The sequence below is a fragment of the Lissotriton vulgaris genome, chromosome 4_1 (assembly GCF_964263255.1).
Source record: "Lissotriton vulgaris chromosome 4_1, aLisVul1.2, whole genome shotgun sequence".
In the NCBI taxonomy this organism is placed as follows: Eukaryota; Metazoa; Chordata; class Amphibia; order Caudata; family Salamandridae; genus Lissotriton; species Lissotriton vulgaris.
The window spans coordinates 147,117,887-147,139,819 of NC_141691.1; the positions used below are offsets into that span (position 1 = coordinate 147,117,887).

Below are 21,933 nucleotides of genomic sequence, written 5' to 3' on the forward strand. Positions count from 1 at the left end.
CCACTGACGTGCTAAGCACTCCTGAAGCGGACGCATGTGTAGTCTCGCGTGCGGGACTATGAAAATGCAGGAGGCCATCATGCCTATCAACTGCATGAACACTCGTGCTGGAAGCGAGAGTTGTGGTTTGAATTTCCGTATCAGCAATTGCATGATGTTGATCCTCACTGAATTTGGCTGTGCTTTGGCTGCCAGAGAGTCTATTGTTGTGCCCAAGTACTGCCGTACGTGGGCGGGCTGAAGGTGGGACTTTGGATAGTTCAGTGAAAACCCCAGATTGTGAAGAAGGTCAATGGTGTGGGACATGTGGGCGGCACATTGCTGGGCCGACCTTGCTTGGATAAGCCAGTGATCCAGATAAGGGTAGACGTGAACGTTCTGTCTCCGTAGGTGTGCAGCCACTGTCGCTAGGCACTTGGTAAACACCCTGGGTGCTGTTGTTACTCCGAAAGGGAGGACCTTGAACTGATAATGCTGATGAATGGTAAATCTGAGATATTTTCTGTGTGACGGGTGTACCGGTATATGGAAATATGCATCCTTTAGATCTAGTGTTGCGAGGAAATCTCCCTGACTGAGTGACGGTAGAACCTGCTGTAATGTGAGCATGTGAAAATGTTCTGACAGAATGTACTAGTATAGGGGCCTGAGCTCCAGTATGGGTCTGAGGGACCCGTCCTTTTTTGGGATCAAGAAGTACAGCGAGTACACCCCTGTACCTTTTTGTTCCACAGGCACGAGCTCTATGGCTCCTTTTTGCAGCATGCTGACTACCTCTTGCTGCAATAACTGTATATGCTCGGACATAGGACGGTGTCTTGGGGGTATGTTGGGTGGAGTGGATGTTAACTCCAGACAATAACCGTACTGAATAAGCTGCCTCACCCACCTGTCTGTAGTGATGGATTTCCAGACCGGCAGGAACTGTTGTAGTCTTCCCCCGACCGGTGTCATATGGTCGGGGGGTAGTGACAAGATGTCACTGTTTGTTAGTGGCGGAGGATCGGGAGCTGTTGTTTCCACGACCTCTGCCCTTGGTGCTGTTTCCACGATAGCCACCCCTATTGTTCTTGTTGTCCGTGGTCTGTGTGCCTCCTTTACTGTACTGTGTCTGTTGGGACACCTGGCCTCTGGAAGCTCCTCTATTGTTGGAGCGATGAAAAGAACGACCCCTGAACTGCTGCGACTGTAGAGCCCCCATAGACTTTGCAGTCTGTGTCCTTTTTAATTTTTTCTAAGGTGGTGTCTACTTCTGGGCCAAATAAGTAATCAGGGTTAACTGGCTGATTGAGTATGGTGGTTTGTATCTCAGGCTTGAAGCCGGAGATTCTCAGCCAGGCATGTCTCCGTAACATAACGCTTGTATTAATAGCCCTGGCTGCAGTGTCTGCTGCGTCTAGCGCACACTTAATAGACGCGTTGGATATAAGTTTCCCTTCTTGTATTAGCATTTCTGCTGCCTCCTTATACTCATCAGGCAAGTGTTGTAACAGGGTCTCAAGTGTATCATAATGAGCCCTGTCATATCTGGCTAAGAGTGCCTGTGTGTTGGAGATTCGCCAGACATTGGCCGCTTGAGCTGCCACCCTTTTCCCTGAGGCTTCTAGCACTTTAGATTCCTTGTCAGGGCGAGGAGCATCACCCGTGGTCTGCGAGTTCGCTCTTTTACGAGCATTAGAAACAACAAGAGAGTCCAATGGCAACTGTCCCCTGATATACGTAGGGTCCACAGGTGCTGGTTTGTATTTTTTTCAATCCTGGGGTTTACCACTCTTGCCCTTGTGGTCTCTTTAAAGAAGTCTCCAGCGAGTTTCAGCACACCTTTTAGCATGGGTAGAGTCTTGACAGTTCTCTCTGAGGTCGAGAAGGTGTCAAATAAAAAGTCCTCTTCAATAGGGTCAGCATGGAGCTGGACATCATGATTTTTTGCTGCCCTCTCAATAAGTGCGTTAAACGCAGCAGTGTCTTCTGTAGGTGATGTTTTAACAGCATAGATATGACTGTCCGTGGCATTTTGTGGCTCCCCTGGGTCAACAGTGTCTGTCCAGGGTTCAGTGTGGTCTTCTGGATCAGTGTCTACAGGATAACTGTAATCCTCATTGTCACCATCCCCTGCATCCACATCTGAATGTGTGGTTGAAAAAGGAGCAGGTTCTTGTCCATATTGATGTAGAGGTTCAAACAGAAGAGGTGATGTTGCAGAATCTCTCTTTTTCTTTAATGGCATTTTATACGACTCCATAGGCTGTTCTGGGGCGATCTTTCGCTTGAAAATGGAAAGTCTACCAGTCTCAGCGTTGATGAATTGCCTCGACTGATCTTCCTGCAGAGGCTGTCGATGATTGGTGGCCCCTTCAGTAGTTGTAGGCTTTGGCCCCATGGACACCTTCTTGGCCGCTTCGATGCCCGTCTTAGGGGCGAACGCCTTCGGTGCCACTGGCGGCGGCAGTGTAAATTTAATCGGTGCCGACGACTTCGGAGGTTTACTGACTGTCTTTGGGGGCTGAGTGGCCTTCGGTCTGACAGCAATAGCCTTCTCCTTAATGCGCTGCAGCGAGTCCGACACATGCTTCGAAAAAGAGGCGGATGGTTGTGTTGACTCGACGGGGTCCTTAGAGCCACTGCTTGTTTTGGACTTGTGGTCTTTACTGACCTTTGCTTTGTCGAGTCGACGTTTAGGATCGAGAACGTTCTGTGTTTCGAGTCCTTTTTTTGTGTCTACGGTCTTTGGCGCCGACTTCTTCGGGTCGATGTCCTTGACCTTCTTCCTGGGTGCCTCGGCCTTCGGCTCGACACCCTTTAGCGACCTCTCCGGGTCGATAACACTCTTTTGTTTCGTCGGAGCCGATGGTTCAGAAGCCTTCGATCCGACCAAAGTAATGTGTACTTTCGGTTCCGATTTTGTTTCCGGTGCTTTCGGTTTCGTAGTCACCGATGTTCTTGGTTTCGATTTTGATTGATCAACCGATGGCTCTTTGGAATTGTGCCTAGCCTTGAAGCGAGGCTGTAGAACTATGCGTTTTATCTCAGGTAAGGCCTTGTGGTGATCGCTCGACCTGAGCCTTATAGAGTGTTCCAGTCTCGGCCCCCATACCAACGGTTGGGCCTAGCTCCTCGCTCAAGCTATCTTCTTCGGCCCCAAGGGCCTCATCGTCGTCTCCTACCTCGTCGACGTCTTCATTTTCGACCATTTCCTCATCTGCGTCGTAACTGGAGTCAATCTCTGATGCAGGATCAGACAGGTTCTCTTGAACTTCCTGCTGGACTCCCTCATCTTCCTCTGTATCGAAGATGTTCACCGGGTCAGGTGCCGTCTACTGGGCTTCCTTCAGCGCCGCGCGTCAGAGGCGAATTGTTTTCTTGGATCGGAACCGAGAACAAGCCATACAGCTGGCTTCATCGTGACAGGCACTTGTTGCACACCGGGTGGACATCGATGTGAGGATACTTGGAGTTGCAAACAGGACATCTCTTGAACGAGCTCCGTTCCATAATGGATCGCCGATAAGGCCTCTGGCGTCGATCGGGCCTTAGTGCTGAATAGCCACGCGGCTCTTCTTGACGTCCGGCTCGAGGATAGAGCTGGAACAAGTACTGGGCACCGATCGCAAAGACAATACCGACGATAACTACAGGCCTTTTGGCCAAATCTAAAGTTTATCGATTCCGAACTTGAGTTAACAAATATAAATCCGAACCCAATGGCGGAAAAAAACAATCTGAGGATGGAGAGGATGCCCATGCGCACTGTAGTCCAGGGGAGGAGCCACCTATCTTGTGATACTTCGAAGACTCTTCCAGGACAACAATGTGCAATCATCCGGACCCAACACTCGGCGGCGATCTATGCACAGATATGAATTCAGCAGCACACATGCCTCTAACTGTTTCCCATATAAACCTTGTTATTTAACACTGACGTTTCTAATTCCTCATTGACGCTGCATTGAAACTTAATTAAAAGCACTGTCTGCAGCATCAAGCTTTGCTGTTCAATGCAGCCTAGAACATAAGTGACGCCTTGCCACGCTTGTGCACTACTTTACGCCGTTAGGTCAGGCAAGACAATGGCAATATGTGGTTTCCATGCAGAGATCAGGCAATACTTCCTTGTTGTAGTACTTAATAATGTTTGTATACAGCGCCTTTTCTTTGAAGATTTTCATTCTTGCCAATGTCATCTTTGAAAAGTTTCTGTCTTGCCCGCACTCTCTTGTGTTGTCTTAAAGAGGAACATTCTCCCTGTGAATTCTTCAGTACTTCTCGGAGTTGTGACATTCCGAATCTCATAACTTGTGGAGGTAATGCTGGTCCAGTTATGGACAGTTGTCACCAATATTGAGTCACAATGCACAATTGATGTATTCTTAAGTTGTATTTTTTGCATCTAAGTATCATCCATAACCTTCCTCAACCAGCAAGTCACATTCCATAGAATACAACCTTGACAAAGTAAAATTCAAGAGGGTTTATACTCAAATGAATAGGTCTGCTAACCAGCATTAAATTCTCCTAAACCATTCATACTAACCAACAATCAGACCCAAGGTGTCATAAATATGCAAATTAATTAAGACAAGAAAAAGCTGCACATTACATTTTTTATACTTGCCCCAGGCACGCTATTTCAAAATGTTCATTTAAATTAATGCTTTGCAGACATTAAATCTATAGATAAGCATGATGAAAATGACACCCCACCTCCCTTTTACTCATTCCAAGCCTCCTCCAACTGCTAAGAGCTACAAAAAAAATCTAAATCCTTCCTATCAATCCCTCCACTATCCTTTTCAATGCAAATAACTGACTAACATATCCATCACTCAAACTATTTACATTTTTTCACTATACTAATTCACCACAAATGCTTAATGGGCTCCGTAGTAGTGTGCTACTTGCCATAAAAGTGCTTTAAGGCCTCGTCAGGGGTAGTAAGGCCTATATAAATGTAATAGCAATATAATACAATACACATTTTTATTATATTATACAAACATCCTCATTAAAGTAGTTCTGTACTAAAGAATACATGAATACACAGACAGAAATAAAATCTTTCACAGTGATGATGGGGTACCATTAGAAAAGAAAGTTCATAGTTACTCACTCTCTGCTTCCAAGCTGAGTGGTCGCTCCCCTGCTGATGCTGCTCAGGTATCGTTTCTGCAGCGCTTAAGCCCTGACCTGGTCTGCATTTACAATTACTGCCTGCTGTGTGCCCCCATTACGCTGCTTGCTGGAACTGCCGCTTTGGCATTTTAATTATTGTATTTACTGATTTGCCGATTGTAAGTGCGTTTGTACTAGCGTGACTCATTGTGTGTTCACCTCGCCGCTTTTTCTCTTCAGCATTCGTTTGCCCTAGCGCTCCTGCCGCCCTGACCCCCCCACCTCCATTTTGTTGTTGTTGTCGTCGTCCTTTGCCCGCCCCGCCTCCCAGCTGAAGCGCCCTCGCCCCTCCCCCCCACCTTCCATTTATGGCCAATGCCCCCACGCGCAGCGTCCACGCGCTACGGACACGCAGAAGGTGCGCCAAAGGTAAGCCCGTCTACGCCCGTCCGCGCCTGGACCGCGCCCAGCGCCAGACCCCCTGCCCCTCGCGCTCCCCAGCCCCCCCGCATTACCTACGATGCCGCCGCCCTCCTAGCCCTTAACCCCGGTCGCGCCCCCAACTGCATCCAAGCCGCTCCAGGACGCACCCATGGATCGTTCTCCTGCCTCTCCTGCAAATTCAGCGGCACCGTCAACGTCTCCGCTCCGACCACACCACAGATTCCCGACCCCAACCACCTAGAATGCATCCTTCTCAACACCTGCTCGGTCCACAGGCACGCCATTGACCTTTGGAACCTACTAGACACCATCTCTCCAGACGTCGCCTTCCTAACGGAAACATGGATGAACGCCTCCTCCGCACCCGACATCGCCATCGCTATCCCTGACGACTATAAGATTACACGCAAAGACCGCACCGACCAAACAGGAGGAGGAATCGCTATCGTCCACAAGAAATCAATCCGCATCTCAACCAGCTCTGACGCCAACCTCGCCAACTCCGAACACCTCCACTTCCAGATCCACATCGACCCCAAGACCACACTCAGAGGCACCCTCCTCTACAGACCACCAGGACCCCGCGCAAAATTCAGTGAAGACATCACGGACTTCATCACTCCACACGCGCTCCCCTCCAAAGAATACATCCTCCTGGGAGACCTGAACTTCCACCTTGAGAAGATCAACGACCGCAACACCGCCACCCTCTTAGACAACCTCGCCAACCTCGGACTTAAACAACTGGTCACCTCCCCCACCCACATCGCAGGTCACACACTCGACCCCATCTTCACCTCTAGCAACCATGTCTCTTTCAACCACACTACGGAGCTCCTCTGGACTGACCACAGCTGCGTCCACTTCACCTACAACAAGCCGAAACCCATCATCCACCTCCAACCAACTCTACAAAGAAACTGGAACAAAATCACCACGGAACAGATCTCCTCATCGCTCCTTCAAACCTCCCCAGCCCTCTCTTCTAACGCCAACGAGGCCGCCTCCAACCTCACCCTTTGGTTATCCAACACCACAGACACCTTAGCACCACTGAAAAAACGCCAACACAAAATCAAGAAGGCCTCATGGTTCAACGAGGACCTCAAGAAATCCAAGAAACTATGCCGCTCCCTTGAAAAGGCCTGGAAAAAAGACTCATCCACCAGCAACAAGGTCACCTTCAAAAACGCCATCCGTACTCACCACCAACTGATCCGAAAAGCCAAAAAAACAGCATTCAAGGATCGACTCGACAACAAAGCCCACAACAGCAAGGAACTTTTCAACATCGTCAAGGAATTTTCCAACCCCTCGGCCAACTCCAACGACATCACCCCCTCTCAAACCCTCTGCGACTCCCTAGCCTCTTTTTTCCACAACAAGATTGCTGACATCCACAACAGCTTTGACAACCAACCCGGAAGCCAACCCACCCTACCATCAGCTGACTATCTTCCCCCCGTTAACACCCTTAACGCCTGGAACCCAATCACCACTGAGGACACCATCCGCCTGATGAATTCCATCCACTCTGGATCCCCCACAGACCCATGCCCTCACCACATCTTCAACAAAGTAGACTCCGTCATAGCTCCGCACCTCCGAGACGTCATCAACTGCTCCTTCAACTCCGCTACCTTCCCAGAAGACTGGAAACACGCTGAACTCACCGCCCTTCTGAAAAAACCAACAGCAGACCCCACCGAACTCAAAAACTACCGCCCCATCTCACTTCTTCCATTCCCGGCCAAAGTCATCGAGAAAGCTGTCAACAACCAGCTCGCCGCCTTCCTCGAAGCCAACAAATCCCTCGACTCTTCACAATCTGGCTTCCGAGCAAAACACAGCACTGAGACCGCCCTCATCGCAGCAACAGACGACATTCGAACTCTACTGGACAATGGAGACACAGTCGCCCTCATCCTCCTCGACCTCTCTGCAGCCTTCGACACAGTCTGCCACAGCACCCTTTTACAGCGCCTCAGAAACATCGGAATCCAAGGAAAGGCACTGGAATGGATCACCTCGTTCCTCTCCGGAAGAACCCAGAGAGTCCGCCTCCCACCATTCAAGTCCGAGGCCTCTGAAATCATCTGCGGCGTACCACAAGGATCCTCACTTAGCCCCACCCTCTTCAACGTATACATGAGCCCCCTCGCGACCATCGCCCGCCAACACAACCTCAACATCATCTCTTACGCGGATGACACTCAACTGATCCTTTCTCTCACCAAGGACCCCAGCACCGCCAAAACTAACCTACACGAAGGAATGAAAGAAGTCGCCGAATGGATGAAACAAAGCCGTCTGAAACTGAACTCAGACAAAACAGAAGTCCTCATCTTAGGTAAATCCCCCTCTGCATGGGACGACTCCTGGTGGCCGGAAGCCCTCGGAAAAGCACCCATCCCGACAGACCACGCACGGAACCTTGGCGTCATCCTGGACTCTTCACTTTCAATGAACAGACAAGTCAGCGCCGTATCCTCATCCTGCTTCAACATCCTTCGCATGCTCAGAAAAACATTTCGCTGGATCCCCACCGAAACCAGGAAAACAGTCACCCATGCCCTGGTCACGAGCCGACTGGACTACGGAAACACCCTCTACGCAGGTACCACCGCCAAACTCCAGAAGAAACTACAACGAATCCAAAACGCCTCAGCCAGGCTCATACTAGACATCCCACGCAATGAACACATCTCTGGCCACCTTAAAGACCTCCACTGGCTACCCGTCAATAAGAGGATTACTTTCCGACTGCTTACCCACGCACACAAATCACTCTACGACATCGGACCAGATTGCCTCAACTCTCGACTGTCCTTCTACACCCCCTCCCGCCAACTTCGCTCTTCCAGCCAAGCACTCGCCACTGTCCCTCGCATCAACAAAACCACCATGGGAGGCAGATCCTTCTCATACCTGGCTGCCAAAACATGGAACTCACTCCCCGCTTACCTTCGCCTCACCCAGAATCACCTAGCGTTCAGAAAACAACTTAAAACGTGGATATTTGACAAATAATCCCCCTCCCTAAGGATATCTAGCCCCCCTCCCCTCCCCAAGCGCCTTGAAACCCTCCGGGTATGTAGTGCGCTATATAAATTTTATGACTTGACTTGACTTGACTTGACACAGAAATAACCCTACAACAATCTGTTAGATTGGACAAACACCACCCAAAACTAATGGAGTGTTCTATAGGAAATAAAAACTAACAGTCACCAAACCATTTTGACATATTTCAGGAAATTAAAAGTGGCAGATTTAGGTGTTAAAATGTAGGCAGATATTATGGGTCAGTACTCCTTTCCGGGGTGATGAGATTGAATTCTGATGGTGTTTGGTCAGGTGTATGCCACAAGGTCAAACATAAGTTTAGGCACAGTATAAATTATAAATGCATAATTTACTTGGACTCTTCGTCGGAGCTAACACTCATTGACGATTCCTCTGTATCTGTAGCAATGAACTCATCAAGACTGTCTTCATCAAAATAACCCTGGAAAATAAATGGATTTTTAAAAATGATACAACTGGTAAATATTTATTCATTATAAACATAATTAACCATTCATTCTACCAAAGAAAAAAAACAAGATATTTTTTAACTTCATAAATATTACCACTACAAATAAGTTGTAGCAAAAAAAGGATAATTATGTAACACCACAGCTGGGAAATGGATGTTCTGTGTGCAAAAGATATATTCTGGAGAATTTACGCTAAGTTTCCTGATATCTGACTTACCTTATTTTCTTTGCTAATATAGTCCAGCTGCAGACACCATGGGTGAGTCCAGATTCTACTCAACATCTGGAAATCTTGGAAGAGCTTGGTTCCAGTTTTGCCTCTGGCACCTTCGCCACCAAAAGTTGTACCTAAAAATTAGGATATTTTAGAAAACAAGTCAAAACTTCCTAGTCCATCCTTTTGACAGTTTAATCTTTATAGGGTTACTAGGAACCCAAATGTTTATGGTTTTCATTAGTGTCAGCCAAACATAGTACTATAAATGAGAAATAATGTGAGACTTCATATGTACTATAACATAACAGAGTGATGCCTACATACAAAATTGAAAATTAGGAGTTCAGCAGTATAGCCATTAAAATGCTGACAATACCTACACCAAAAACTAGAACTGCAAACACTGAAGGATATTTGCTCTTCAATTAATTAAATATAAATGAGTTACTTAATACCAATAGTGGTTATCTAGCACTGTGATAATTCAAAAATGTATAAGCTTATCTAGAAATCCTTAGACCATAGTCATTGACTAGGCAGGTATTTTAAGCTCCACCAAGAGATCTTCTCAAAGCAATATTCAAATGCAAATCATTTTGTTAACTAACACTTCACATGGGAAAAGGAGCAGGTTAGACGAGAAAGCATCATAGATGGAATGATGCTGCTGTGAACTGTGGAAAGACTAGAAGGTCTGTCCAGCAAGAGAGGAGCTGGATTGTGCTTGCAAGAAGAGAAGGTGCCCTGATCGTTAAAAGATCTGCGCAAAATCCAGCTTACAGGCGAATATGCCAGGAAGCTGCCACCAAGGCACGCCAAGCTTTGATAAATGAAGTCAAGTAACGTCGCCGTTGAGCTGCAGACACACTTTTGCGGATCACCACTGGTTCACCCATCTCTAAGATGCCCTCAAACCTTTCTGGAGCCCAAGTCCACCCACTCTAGTCCCAGTCTTGCTGCTCCATCCTAACATGCTCCTGGTGTGGGTTATTTTCCTGCTGGCTGGAGTCAGATGCCCAGATTATGCAACCTTTTGAACCATCTCGCTATCTGTTATGTATGGCTCATGATAATAAAAACATTGTACTCCTGTTCATACCCACACAAAAAGCCCACTCCCCAGTGGAAACTTGGGAAGCTTTTGGGGCTTGTAGATAGCCTAGGACAGCAATGGGTGCTTCTGCCACCAGAAAATTTCAACCACAATTTCAGAGACTCGCCGTTGGGCCTTACTGGATTTGCAAATTGCTTTTAGCTATTTTGTACAGCATCCTTGATGCGGAGCAGCATGGCTAAAGAAAATAAACAAAAAAAGGGTACTATGATGCTCCAGCCGCATCATTTTGAAGGTGTGCTCAGCACGCATGTGCAAGCCTACAAAATGACACTTCATTTTTGCTTACCAAGTTGGATCTGCAAATAATAGTAAAAAAATGTGTTGTGCAAAAGCGTTATTTCTTTTAAGCGCAACACTGAGGGACGAGTGGGTGAAGAATCAATAGATACAGGTGAGGAGGAAGCACACGGAGGGAGCCAATGATGCATAGCAATACGGAAGGTGCAGGTAGCCTGAAAGGTCAGGTTGGAAAGAAACAGGAGAGAGATAGAGCAACATGGAGTTGGTGGGTGAATAAGCGCACGGGTGAGAAAGCAGATCAAGGAGAAGTACATAAAGGTGAGCACAACGTGGCAGGAACGAAAAAGAAGCACATAGGTGACAGAGAGCAACACAGATGTGGCCGGGGGAGAAAAGTGCTCAAAGGAGATAGCACACTCCTGGAGATCTCAACTCAAAAGAAAAAAGTAGTGCTTGAAGAGAAACACGTGAAATATCAAAGTCAAAGATAGAGGCATGCTAACAATATCAAATCGTCCTTAATGGACAATAATTATTTGCTTTCTACTAAAACGGTCAGTAGACATAAAAATGCAGAACAGTTATTATTAATGTGTTATACCAGATAGGATAAAAACACCAATCAAATTATACCACATATAGTTAAGGGTTACGTACCCGTCAAGTGATCCAAGTAGTATCTATAGAGTTTACATTGAATGGGTGTCATTCTAACAGCTAGAACGTACTCGTATTTTGGTGGCAGAAACTTTGTAAGTGCTGTGTAATCTCGTCTCTGTAAAAAAAAACATAAAAATACTGTGAGAAAAATATTTTAATTACATGGTCAAACCTTTACAGACGGATGAGGGTTTACTTGTAAAATGCTGCTCTGTATTGCTAATTATCTATCACATGCAATTTCCTCATGTTCACAGTATCAAACATTTCCCCAGACAGATCAAGATTCAGGCTCACTCCGAGCGCAGGAAAATTATAATTTTTCTAAATAATGAAAGGTCTCATTACAGATTTTTAGGTCTCGCCTAGGCAGTGCTTGCACTGTCTCTTCGAGACATGCTGTATCTAGGATATATCTTTTTCATTGATTCCTGTTGCTGTCATTTAGAAATGCTGGCTTTGCATTGGGGTATACACTTAGTAGTCCCTTCCTTTGGAATTTCGTATCCTCCTATGAGGACTACCCTCTTACATATGTTCTTACTGTTCAGGTTATTTATACTTAGCGAGAACTCTTTTTTGAAGTGGCCTGCCTCTTCTCTGTTAACTGTTCTCTTTAATTGTGCAGTGAAATCTCTGTCACAAGTCCCTTTATCTCACCGTGCCTCCCCTCCCACAACACATCTCGCAGGCCCCCAAAACCCCTTAGTGCCACTGCTGTTTTACTTGCTCTTTTCTTACTTTATAAACGCTTATATTTCTATAGCGCACCACCTAGCCATGGGTTCCGAGAAATTAAACAATCAACCCAGTATCACAGGATGTTGAGCCTGACAGCAGACTCGAACCAGGATCCCTAGCTCCCCAGTTGGCAGCTCTCACTGATACACCATACCTTTTACCGTGCCATGTTGAAGGGTGTAGTACCATATGCGGCAAAAAGAGGTCCCAAGGAACACCTAGATCCAGCCTGTGGTACTGCACCCTCACAACACTGCTTGTTCTAAATGCACTTGTCTAGGAGAGTTACAATATAAAGACCTACACAACTGATAAGTGCTATGTGAATGTTTATCAACTTATACCGTCATTTAATATGTCACATCTGTAAGATTAGCTCCAGCCAAATGATATTCCCCCTCCTCCCTTTTTACCTCCCTTGTTCATCTTTCAGTCTGCTGAAAAGATACAAATATTTTACCATATAAACCAAGAAGTAATGTAATGAACAAGTTACTTACCTTCGGTAACGATATATCTGTAAGAAACATTAGTTAGTGTTAGATTCCTTACCTTAGAATATCCCCAGGCGTCAGTCTGGATCCGGAAACTTTTGCGTAGCAGTACCCCTGCGTGTCGGTAGGCGTCGTCTGCAGGCGTCCCCTGCGGCTCCGCGTTCGTCGTCGGCGTCGTGCGCCGTGATGACGTCGCTGGAGTAAATAGACGCCGCCTCCGCGCGCTGACGTCAGTTCTTTGCACACAGCATTTCCGCGCCAGGAGACGCAGAGCCATGAGAGAACCAACACTGGTGCCATGTAAAACTAGGGCCCTGAAAGGGATGTCCTTAACCCTAGGTATCAGTTCGCAGAACGGGGAGGATGGGTGGGATCGGTAAGGAATCTAACACTAACCAATGTTTCTTACAGATATATCGTTACCGAAGGTAAGTAACTTGTTCATCTGAAAGAAACATGTTAGTGTTAGATTCCTTACCTTAGAATACATACCCCAGCAATACCAACCCCGGTGGTGGGTCTGCGAACCAATACAAAATACACCAGAAAGTCCTGGAGGACAGAACGGCCAAAGAAGCCATCCCTCCGGACTTGACTGTCCAGGCAGTAGTGCCTCGCAAAGGTGTGCAGCGAGGCCCACGTAGCCGCTTGGCAAATGTCCTGCAAGGGGACTCCCCGGCCCAGGGCAGTGGTAGCCGCCGTGGCCCGAGTGGAATGGGCCCTCAGCCCAACAGGAGGCTCCTTCCGAGCCAAAGAGTAGCACGCTTTGATGCAGAGGACGACCCATCGAGAGATGGTTCGTTTACAAACCGCCCGTCCCTTCTTCGCACCCACGTAGCCAACAAACAGTTGGTCATCCACCCGGAACTGTCGTGTGCGATCCATGTAAAATGAAAGCGCACGTTTTGGGTCCAGACGATGGAGCCGCTCTTCATCCTTTGAAGGATGCGGAGGTGGGAAGAAGGAAGGGAGGGTGATGGACTGCCCGATGTGAAAGGCCGAAACAACCTTGGGCAGGAAAGAAGGTCTAGTCCTCAGAACCACCTTATCAGGATGAATGGACAGGAAAGGAGGTTGGACAGAAAGAGCCTGGAGCTCACTCACTCTCCTGGCAGAGGTGATGGCAACCAGGAAAGCCGTCTTTAAAGTCAGGAGACGGAGAGGACAAGAATGAAGGGGCTCAAAGGGAGCACACATTAGAAAGGTCAGAACCAGGTTCAAATCCCACTGAGGCATCACAAACGGAACAGGTGGAAACATGTGAGTGATGCCTTTCAAGAATCGAGTTACAATCGGGGATTTGAACAAAGAAGGCTGATCAGGAAGCCTCAAAAAGGCTGAAAGGGCAGAAAGGTAGCCCTTGATAGTGCCCAGAGCAGAGCCCTGCTGGGCAAGAGAAAGAAGAAACAGAAGAACCTCCGAAAGAGGGGCAGAAAGAGGATCCACAGCCTTTGCTGTGCACCATGCCACAAATCTGTTCCACCGACAGGCGTATACCGACTTAGTGGAGGGACACCTGGCTGCCAGAATAACATCACAGACTTCAGGAGGCAAGTCAAATGGCCTCAACTGCCGCCGCTCAATCTCCAAGCATGGAGGTGGAGACTGGACAGGTTCGGGTGGAGGACCGTCCCCTGCTGCTGCGACAGGAGGTCCTCCTGAAGGGGCAGGCGGATCGGGGGACCGACTGACATGCTGAGTAGCTCGGGATACCAGTATCTTCGAGCCCAGTCCGGAGCCACAAGGATAACTTGGGCCCGGTCGCGCCTGATCTTCTTCAGCACTCTGGGCAGAAGTGGTATAGGCGGAAAGGCGTATAACAGACCGCAACTCCACTCGCGCCGAAAGGCGTCGCCGTGCGAGTGCCGTCTTGGAAACTCCAACGCGCAGAACTGATGACATTGCGCGTTCTCTTCGGTGGCGAATAGATCTAACCAAGGCTCTCCCCATTGCAGAAAGATGCCTTGCGCCACGTCCGAGTTCAGATGCCATTCGTGATCCATCGAGCACCAACGGCTGAGTTCGTCCGCCCTGGCGTTCAGAGAACCTGCCAGGTGTTGAACCGTCAGAGTCACGCCCTGACGTTCCAGCCATTGCCAGAGGCGCAGAGCCTCCTGGCAAAGGGTCCACGACCCCACACCGCCCTGTTTGTTGCAGTACCACATGGCGGTGGTGTTGTCGGTGAACACTTGCACTACACTCCCGTTGACAAAGGGGAGGAATGCCTTCAGTGCCAGACGAATCGCCCGCAGCTCCAACAGATTGATATGGAGCCGGGACTCCGCCGGAGACCAGATGCCTCTGATCTCTGCCTCTCCCAAGTGGCCACCCCAGCCCTGGAGGGACGCGTCCGTCACGACAATGTGCTCCGGTTGGGGAAGGGAGAGGGACTTGCCCCTGACCCAATCGCGGTCCGTAAGCCACCACTGCAGTTGTCTCGCAGTGCCCTCCGAGATCAAGACGTGGTCGGACAAGTTGCCCTGATGCTGGGCTCACTGAAACTTCAGGTCCCACTGCAGAGCCCGCATCCGCCACCGAGCGTGATGCACCAGAAGGATGCAGGAAGCCATCAGTCCCAGCAGCCGCAGCGTCAACCTGACCGAAACCCGGGATAGCGGCTGAAAGATGGGAATCAAAGCCTGAATATCCCGAACCCGCCGTTCCGGAGGATAAACCCGAAACTGCGCCGAGTCCAGAACCGCTCCGATGAAAAGGAGCTTTTGAGAGGGACACAGGTGTGATTTCGGCACATTGATGGAGAACCCCAGGCCGTGCAAGAGGTCTGCCGTCATCTGAAGGTGGTGGACGACTGTCTGGGGCGAGCCCGCCTTCAACAACCAGTCGTCTAGGTAGGGGAAGACTGAAACCCCTAACCTGCGCAGATGGGCTGCGACCACCGCCATCACCTTTGTGAACACCCGTGGGGCGCTGGTAAGGCCGAAGGGAAGCACGATAAACTGAAAATGCTCCTGGCCTACTGTGAACCGCAGGTAACGCCGGTGGGCCGGCAGGACGGGGATGTGAAAATAGGTGTCCTGCAAGTCCAACGCTACCATCCAGTCTTGTGGGTCTAGAGCAGCCAAGACCTGAGCTAACGTCAACATCTTGAACTTCTCCTGCCGGAGGAAGCCGTTGACGTTCCTTAAATCCAAGATAGGACATAGGCCCCCCTTGTCCTTCTTGGGCACCAGAAAGTAGTGGGAATAACAACCACGCCCTACTTCTGGCCCAGGAACGCGCTCGATGGCCCCCTTGGCCAAGAGGGCCGTAACTTCCTCCTGCAGAAGTGTCAAGTGGTCCCCCGACACACGGTGGTTCTGCGGTGGCATGGCTGGAGGAGAGGTCTCGAAGGGGAGGGAGTAGCCCCTTCGGACGATTTGCAGCACCCACCTGTCCGAAGTGATTGTGCGCCAGTGAGCGTGGTGATGGCGAACCCTGCCACCCACTGGCGTCACATGGGGCCGAAAGCACGGACTAGGAGGATTTTGGGGTAGATGCTGCGGGGGAAGGTGTGGTCTGACCCCGCCGTTGTCCCCGACCGCCACCACGGCGGTTTCCACGGCCGCCACCGCGTTGAAAGGATTGTTGCGGCGCGTGGCTGGCAGCACGTGTGGGGGCGCCCCTTCCTTGGCCACGAAAGGGACGAAACAAACCCGTTTGCTGACGCTGGGTCGAGAGACCCAAGGACTTGGCCGTGACCCTGGAGTCCTTGAAGCGTTCCAGCGCGTGGTCCGCCTTGTCACCGAAGAGGTGACAGCCATCGAACGGCATGTCCATCAAAGTATTTTGGACGTCTGCCGAAAAATTGGCGGATCTCAGCCAGGCGTGGCGACGAATCGCCACAGTCGTTGACATAGCTCTGCCAAGCGAGTCGGTCGTATCAAGACCACACCGTATCGAATATTTCGCTGCATCTCGGCCCTCAGCCACAGCCTGATCGAGTTTTGCCCGCACCTCCATGGGGCATTCTGGCAGCAGTTCCGCAACCGTATCCCACACAGAGTGGGTGTAGCGGCCCAAGAGGCAAGTGGTGTTGCAAGACCGCAGGCCCAAACTAATGGACGAGAAGACCTTCTTGCCAAATTGGTCATACCTCTTGGATTCCCGGTCGGGCGGGGCCGACGGGAATGCGGACTGGGAGGTCGAGGCCTGGATCACCAGACTCTCAGGGGTGGGGTGGGTAGACAGGAACTTGGGGTCGTCCGGACAAGAACGGTGGCGCCTGGCCACGTTCCGATCAACAGGCGGACCTGAAGCGGGCCTGGACCAAGTGCCCAACAGAACGTCTGACAAGGCTTCATTAAACGGCAGCAGTGGCTCCTGTGGGCATGACTGCGGTTTGAAGACCTCGGTGAGGATGTTAGGCATCACGGCCGCGACGGGGAGCTCAAGGTGTAAGGCCTTGGCAGCCCTCATCAGCACCACAGAATATGCAGCTCCCTCCACCGATGCCACGGAAGGAGGAGAGATCAAACCAGGGTTAGGAGAGTCGTCCAGACCACTGGCATCCCCCAAGTCACCTGTCCAGTCCGGGTCATACTGGCACTCGCGTGACAGAGGGTCCTCGGACCCCTCCCAACCTTCACCGAACTCTTCATCTTCTCCGTATTCGGAGTCAACGATGTAGACCGGCTCCTCGGGGTTCATGGGCCCCATCGGCGCCGGGACCGGCGTCGAGCGACGCCCGTCCGGCGCCGCGTCCGGCGTCGGGGAAGGTAAGGGGACGGCGCCGCCCGGAGCCGGCGCCGGAACCCCGCCGCCGGCCGGAGCCGGCAGCGGAGAACCGGCGCCGCGCCGGGGCGGCGTCGGGGGTAACCCCGATGGCAACGGCACCGGGGAGGCCGGAAGACCAGCCGGCGCCGATCCCGAAGGCCCTTGCGGCGCCGGGGTCGGAGCCGTCGGCGGCGCCGGGGCCGGAGCACCCGACGGCGCCGAGGCAGGGACACCCGAACCGCCAGGGCCCCCAGACGGTAGCACTGGGCCCAAAGGCACCGTAGGCCCCGTCGGAGAACCGAGCGCCCTCATGGCCATGAGGAACGCCTCGATCTCCTCAGGCGTCGCACCGTGCCCAGGGACCGGAGGGTATGAGGCAGGCCGCGCCGGCGACTCTCGCGGAGCCGCGGGGTTGGGGTCACCCGAGCCCCCGGCCGCATCGCGCGAGCGTCGGGGGGAGTCGGGGGTACGATGACGACGCCCCGACTTCTTGTGCTTCCTACCTGACGAGCCTGACGAGTGGTGTCGACTTCCGGAACGCTCGGCGCGGCTCCGCGATCGCTCCCTCGAACGCTCTCTCGACCTCCGGCCGGACCGGGACCGCTCCCGGTCCCGACGTGGGGCCGACACCCGGAGCTCCAGTAGCTTGCGGGACCGCTCCCGCCTAGCCTTGTTGGTGAGGGCCCGGCAGTCGACGCAGGAGTCCACGTCGTGGTCGGGGCCCAGACACCGGAGACAGAGGCGGTGATGGTCTGTGACCGACATCGTGCGCTCACAGTCATCACAGTGCTTGAACCCAGGCATCCTATCAGGCACAAAGTGAGAAATAACTTCGAAAAACTTGGTCAAAGACCGGAGTACTGCTCTTCAGATCTGCGTCCACTGGCGCGGAAAAAAGAAGAACTGACGTCAGCGCGCGGAGGCAGCGTCTATATACTCCAGCGACGTCATCACGGCGCACGACGCCGATGACGGACGCGGAGCCGCAGGGGACGCCTGCAGACGACGCCTACCGATGCGCAGGGGTACTGCTACGCAAAAGTTTCCGGATCCAGACTGACGCCTGGGGATATTCTAAGGTAAGGAATCTAACACTAACGTGTTTCTTTCAGATAGGCTGTTTTCCTCATTTTGCAATGTGACTTACATCTGTTTAAGGATACCGTGCTCCAAAGACTGCTATTTAAAGATACGTTCCCTGAATAACTGAGGTGTGCATTGGCCTATTTGCTGTTTGGTATTTTCGGTCATAACATCACTCTATTCTTTTTCTGCAATCATCACATTCAAGCAGGTAAGTTACGTTTCTTCATTTTTTTTATGAATAAAGAAATGTCAGATGAAAGTCATTTGTTAAAAATTAAATGAGACCTGCCCGACAAGGTCTTCATCTGTGTGGTCCCATTTTCATGTTTAACTTTGCGCTTTGTCCCAACTGAGCTCCTGGTTTGTTCTGAACATTTAAGGGGCCATTTTAAATCTTTCATCCCCGTTATCAGCTGTATTTTTTTTTATTCAGAAGATACTGCAACATTCGCAACATAAATGAACAGCAGTCATTAACTTGCTTGATTCGTGTGTGGTTAAAAAAAAGAATTTTGCGGAGTTCAGCCCCCTCTGTCCTGAACTCAGACTCTACTCATTTGTAGAATGTTGTGGCACAGTTAAGAGTAAAGGCCCAATTCACAAAACCATCAATGATCTTAACTCTAGGTTTACAGCTGAAAAAGTCACCCCTTAGCCCATTGCCGCCGCAGTGTGGGCGTTCTATTTCGCGGGCGGGGCCGCGTCAGCCAACGGACGTGCGCAGCACTACTGAGGAAGTGTTTGTGACAGCCGTTGGCAGACGGGCGCACTTAAAGGGTTAAACTCATGAGTTTGTTGCCATTCACAAGCTCCTCGCTGATCTGTCCCTTCACTAGAAATGGTCAGAAGTTTACAATTACACACTGGGGAACTAACAGCTTTAAATACAATCACATGACTCAGAAGTACAGCTAGAAAGTTGAGAGTTGGACAGCTTACCGTACTTACAATTGCTGAGTTTCCCGAATATGGGACAAATGTAGATTTACACCTGTGAGGAACAGTACTATTTTATGTACAGATTACCATTCTATTTGTGAATTGAGCCCCAGAGCTTTGGTGGAAAATTAATATTTCAATTGATTTGTCAGGATTGAGGTTGTGGGCAGAGAGCAGGTTATTGCCGATCGATATTAAATTGTATTTTTGGGCAATAATTTCAGTGTATCCACTACTCTCTATCTTTTACAGACAGTCTGGGTTGATCACAAAATTAATATATGTCCAGCATGCATAATCCTTAGGATGTTCCTAACTAACTATTTTTTGTTCACAAGTTACTTTTTTGTAAATGCAATGTATATCTTGTTAGAATGTTATACTATATGAGTCATTGCACAGTCCGCATTCTTAGTCCTACAGCCAGTGCTGCTAGGTGCATCTCTGGTCCCAGTGGTAATTCCACATTCTCAGTCCTCTAACCAGTGGTGCTAGCTGCTGCTCTGGTCTCAGTGATAATTCTTCATTCTTAGTCCTCTACACAATGCTGCAGCTGCTTCTCTGGTCCCAGTGGTAATTTCTCATTCTTAGTCCTCTAGGCAGTGCTAGTAGCTTCTTCTCTGGTCCTGGTAGCAATTCCAGATTCCAAGTCCTCTACACAGTGCAGCCAACTGCTTCTCTGGACTTTCCTCATTCTAAATCCTCTAGGCAGTTGTTGGAAAACAAGGCAGTATCTGTGCGGCCTGCACAAATACAACTACATTTGTCCTTCATTGGAAACCAAACACCCAATTGTAGCACCTGACTCTCAGGGCTAGTAATCGCCATTTGCAGGTGTCCAAAATTAACACTCAATAATTGATTGTCCAGTCTGTACTTTGCTTTATAAAAGTAAGAGTACATTTATTAAACAGACACACTACTCAATACTATGCACCAATTTACAAATATACATAAGCTGTTGGAATTACTTTGTGACATCGCATAACATCTCCACCCCTTCGGCACGCGAGGAGAGGGGGGGTCTAGTACCACCACTCCCATGTATACAGATCATCTTGCCCCCGATGCAATTAGTTGAACTTAACCTGGGTCGTGGGCCCTGCGCACTGGCACCATCTCCATGGCGACCCACCACATTACCTCAACAAGCATTAAAAATGGTACGCCTGCCTTGGTGACACATGACCCTAACTGAGCATCTCCTAATGACCATAAAGTATGCACCTCTACATCTTAAAGGCTAGCAGTCTGGGGTCTTCACCTAAGTGCAGCAGCAAGTAGACATGTTTAAGCACACTTTAAAATGACAGCACATTTTGGGTATCATTAGAATGCATTGCAGTTACAGCCCCTAAAGGCATCACAGATGAAATCACAGGATTAGGATATACAGCCAGACACCCTAGAAGGAATGTCTGGCAACATAACCCCACTTTGCTTCTGTACCTTACAGATACTTCACATTAAACACGTGAACTTCAGTGAACTGCAGCCCCTCTATAAGAAATAACCGTTAGTAAAGCTGCAATTACACCTCTTCACCTCCAGGGGATGCCCTTCTCCAGACATCCCCAACTGAAGCGGCTCAAAAGGAGCGCACAGCAGGTAAGTCAGAACCAGGTTCAAGTCCCACTGGGGCATCACGAAAGGAACAGAGGGGAACATATGAGTGATGCCCTTCAAGAACCTATTTACAATTGGGCACTTGAACAAAGAAGGCTGATCAGGTAGCCTTAAGAAGGCGGAAAGGGCAGAAAGGTAGCCTTTGATAGTGCCCAGAGCAGAGCCCTGCTGGGCAAGAGAAAGTAGGAAGAGGAGAACCTCAGAAAGGGGGGCGGCATAGAGTGGATCCAGTCTTTGCTGTGCACCATGCCACAAATCTGTTCCACCTGCAGGCGTATACCAACTTTGTGGAGGGACGCCTGGCTGCCAGAATCACATTGCAAACTTCAAGAGGTAAGTCAAATGGCCTCAACTGTCGCCGCTCAATCTCCAAGCATGGAGGTGGAGACTGGACAGGTTCGGGTGGAGGACTGTCCCCTGCTGCTGCGACAGAAGGTCCTCCTGAAGAGGCAGACAAATCGGGGGATCGACAGACATGCTGAGTAGCTCGGGATACCAGTGTCTTCGTGCCCAGTCCAGAGCCACAAGGATAACTTGGGCCCGGTCGCATCTGATCTTCTTCAGCACTCTGGGCAGAAGTGGTATAGGCGGAAAGGCGTACAACAGACCGCAGCTTCACTCGCGACGAAAAGCGTCTCCGAGCGAGTGCCGCCTTGGAAATCCCAACGCACAGAACTGATGACATTGCGCTTTCTCTTCTGTGGCGAATAGATCTAACTAAGGATCTCCCCACTGCTGAAATAGGCCTTGCACCACGAGTTCAGACACCATTCGTGATCCATCATGCACCGACGGCTGAGTTAGTCCGTTCTGGCGTTGAGGGAACCTGCTAGGTGTTGAACCACCAGGGTCACGCCCTTATTTTCCTGCCACTGCCCGAGGCGCGGAGCCTACTGGCATAGGGTCCACAACCCCACCTGCCCTGTTTGTTGCAGTACCACATGGCGGTGGGGTTGTCCGTGAACACCTGCACTACACTCCCCCGGACAGAGGGGAGGAATGCCTTCA

The 21,933-nt window shown here is 50.0% G+C and overlaps 1 protein-coding gene across 1 annotated transcript in view; it reads right to left on the reverse strand.

Annotated features, from left to right (window-relative positions):
- The window catches only part of ATRX (ATRX chromatin remodeler), a 1,771,102-nt gene that overhangs the window by 584,040 nt on the left and 1,165,129 nt on the right, over positions 1-21,933 (reverse strand). Inside the window, exons 22-24 of the mRNA XM_086918408.1 lie at positions 11,324-11,441; positions 9,310-9,440; positions 8,973-9,061 (exon numbers count right to left, since the gene is read on the reverse strand). Of these exons, the coding sequence (XP_086774534.1) occupies positions 8,973-9,061; positions 9,310-9,440; positions 11,324-11,441 (338 nt within the window). The remainder of the gene's footprint in view (positions 1-8,972; positions 9,062-9,309; positions 9,441-11,323; positions 11,442-21,933) is intronic.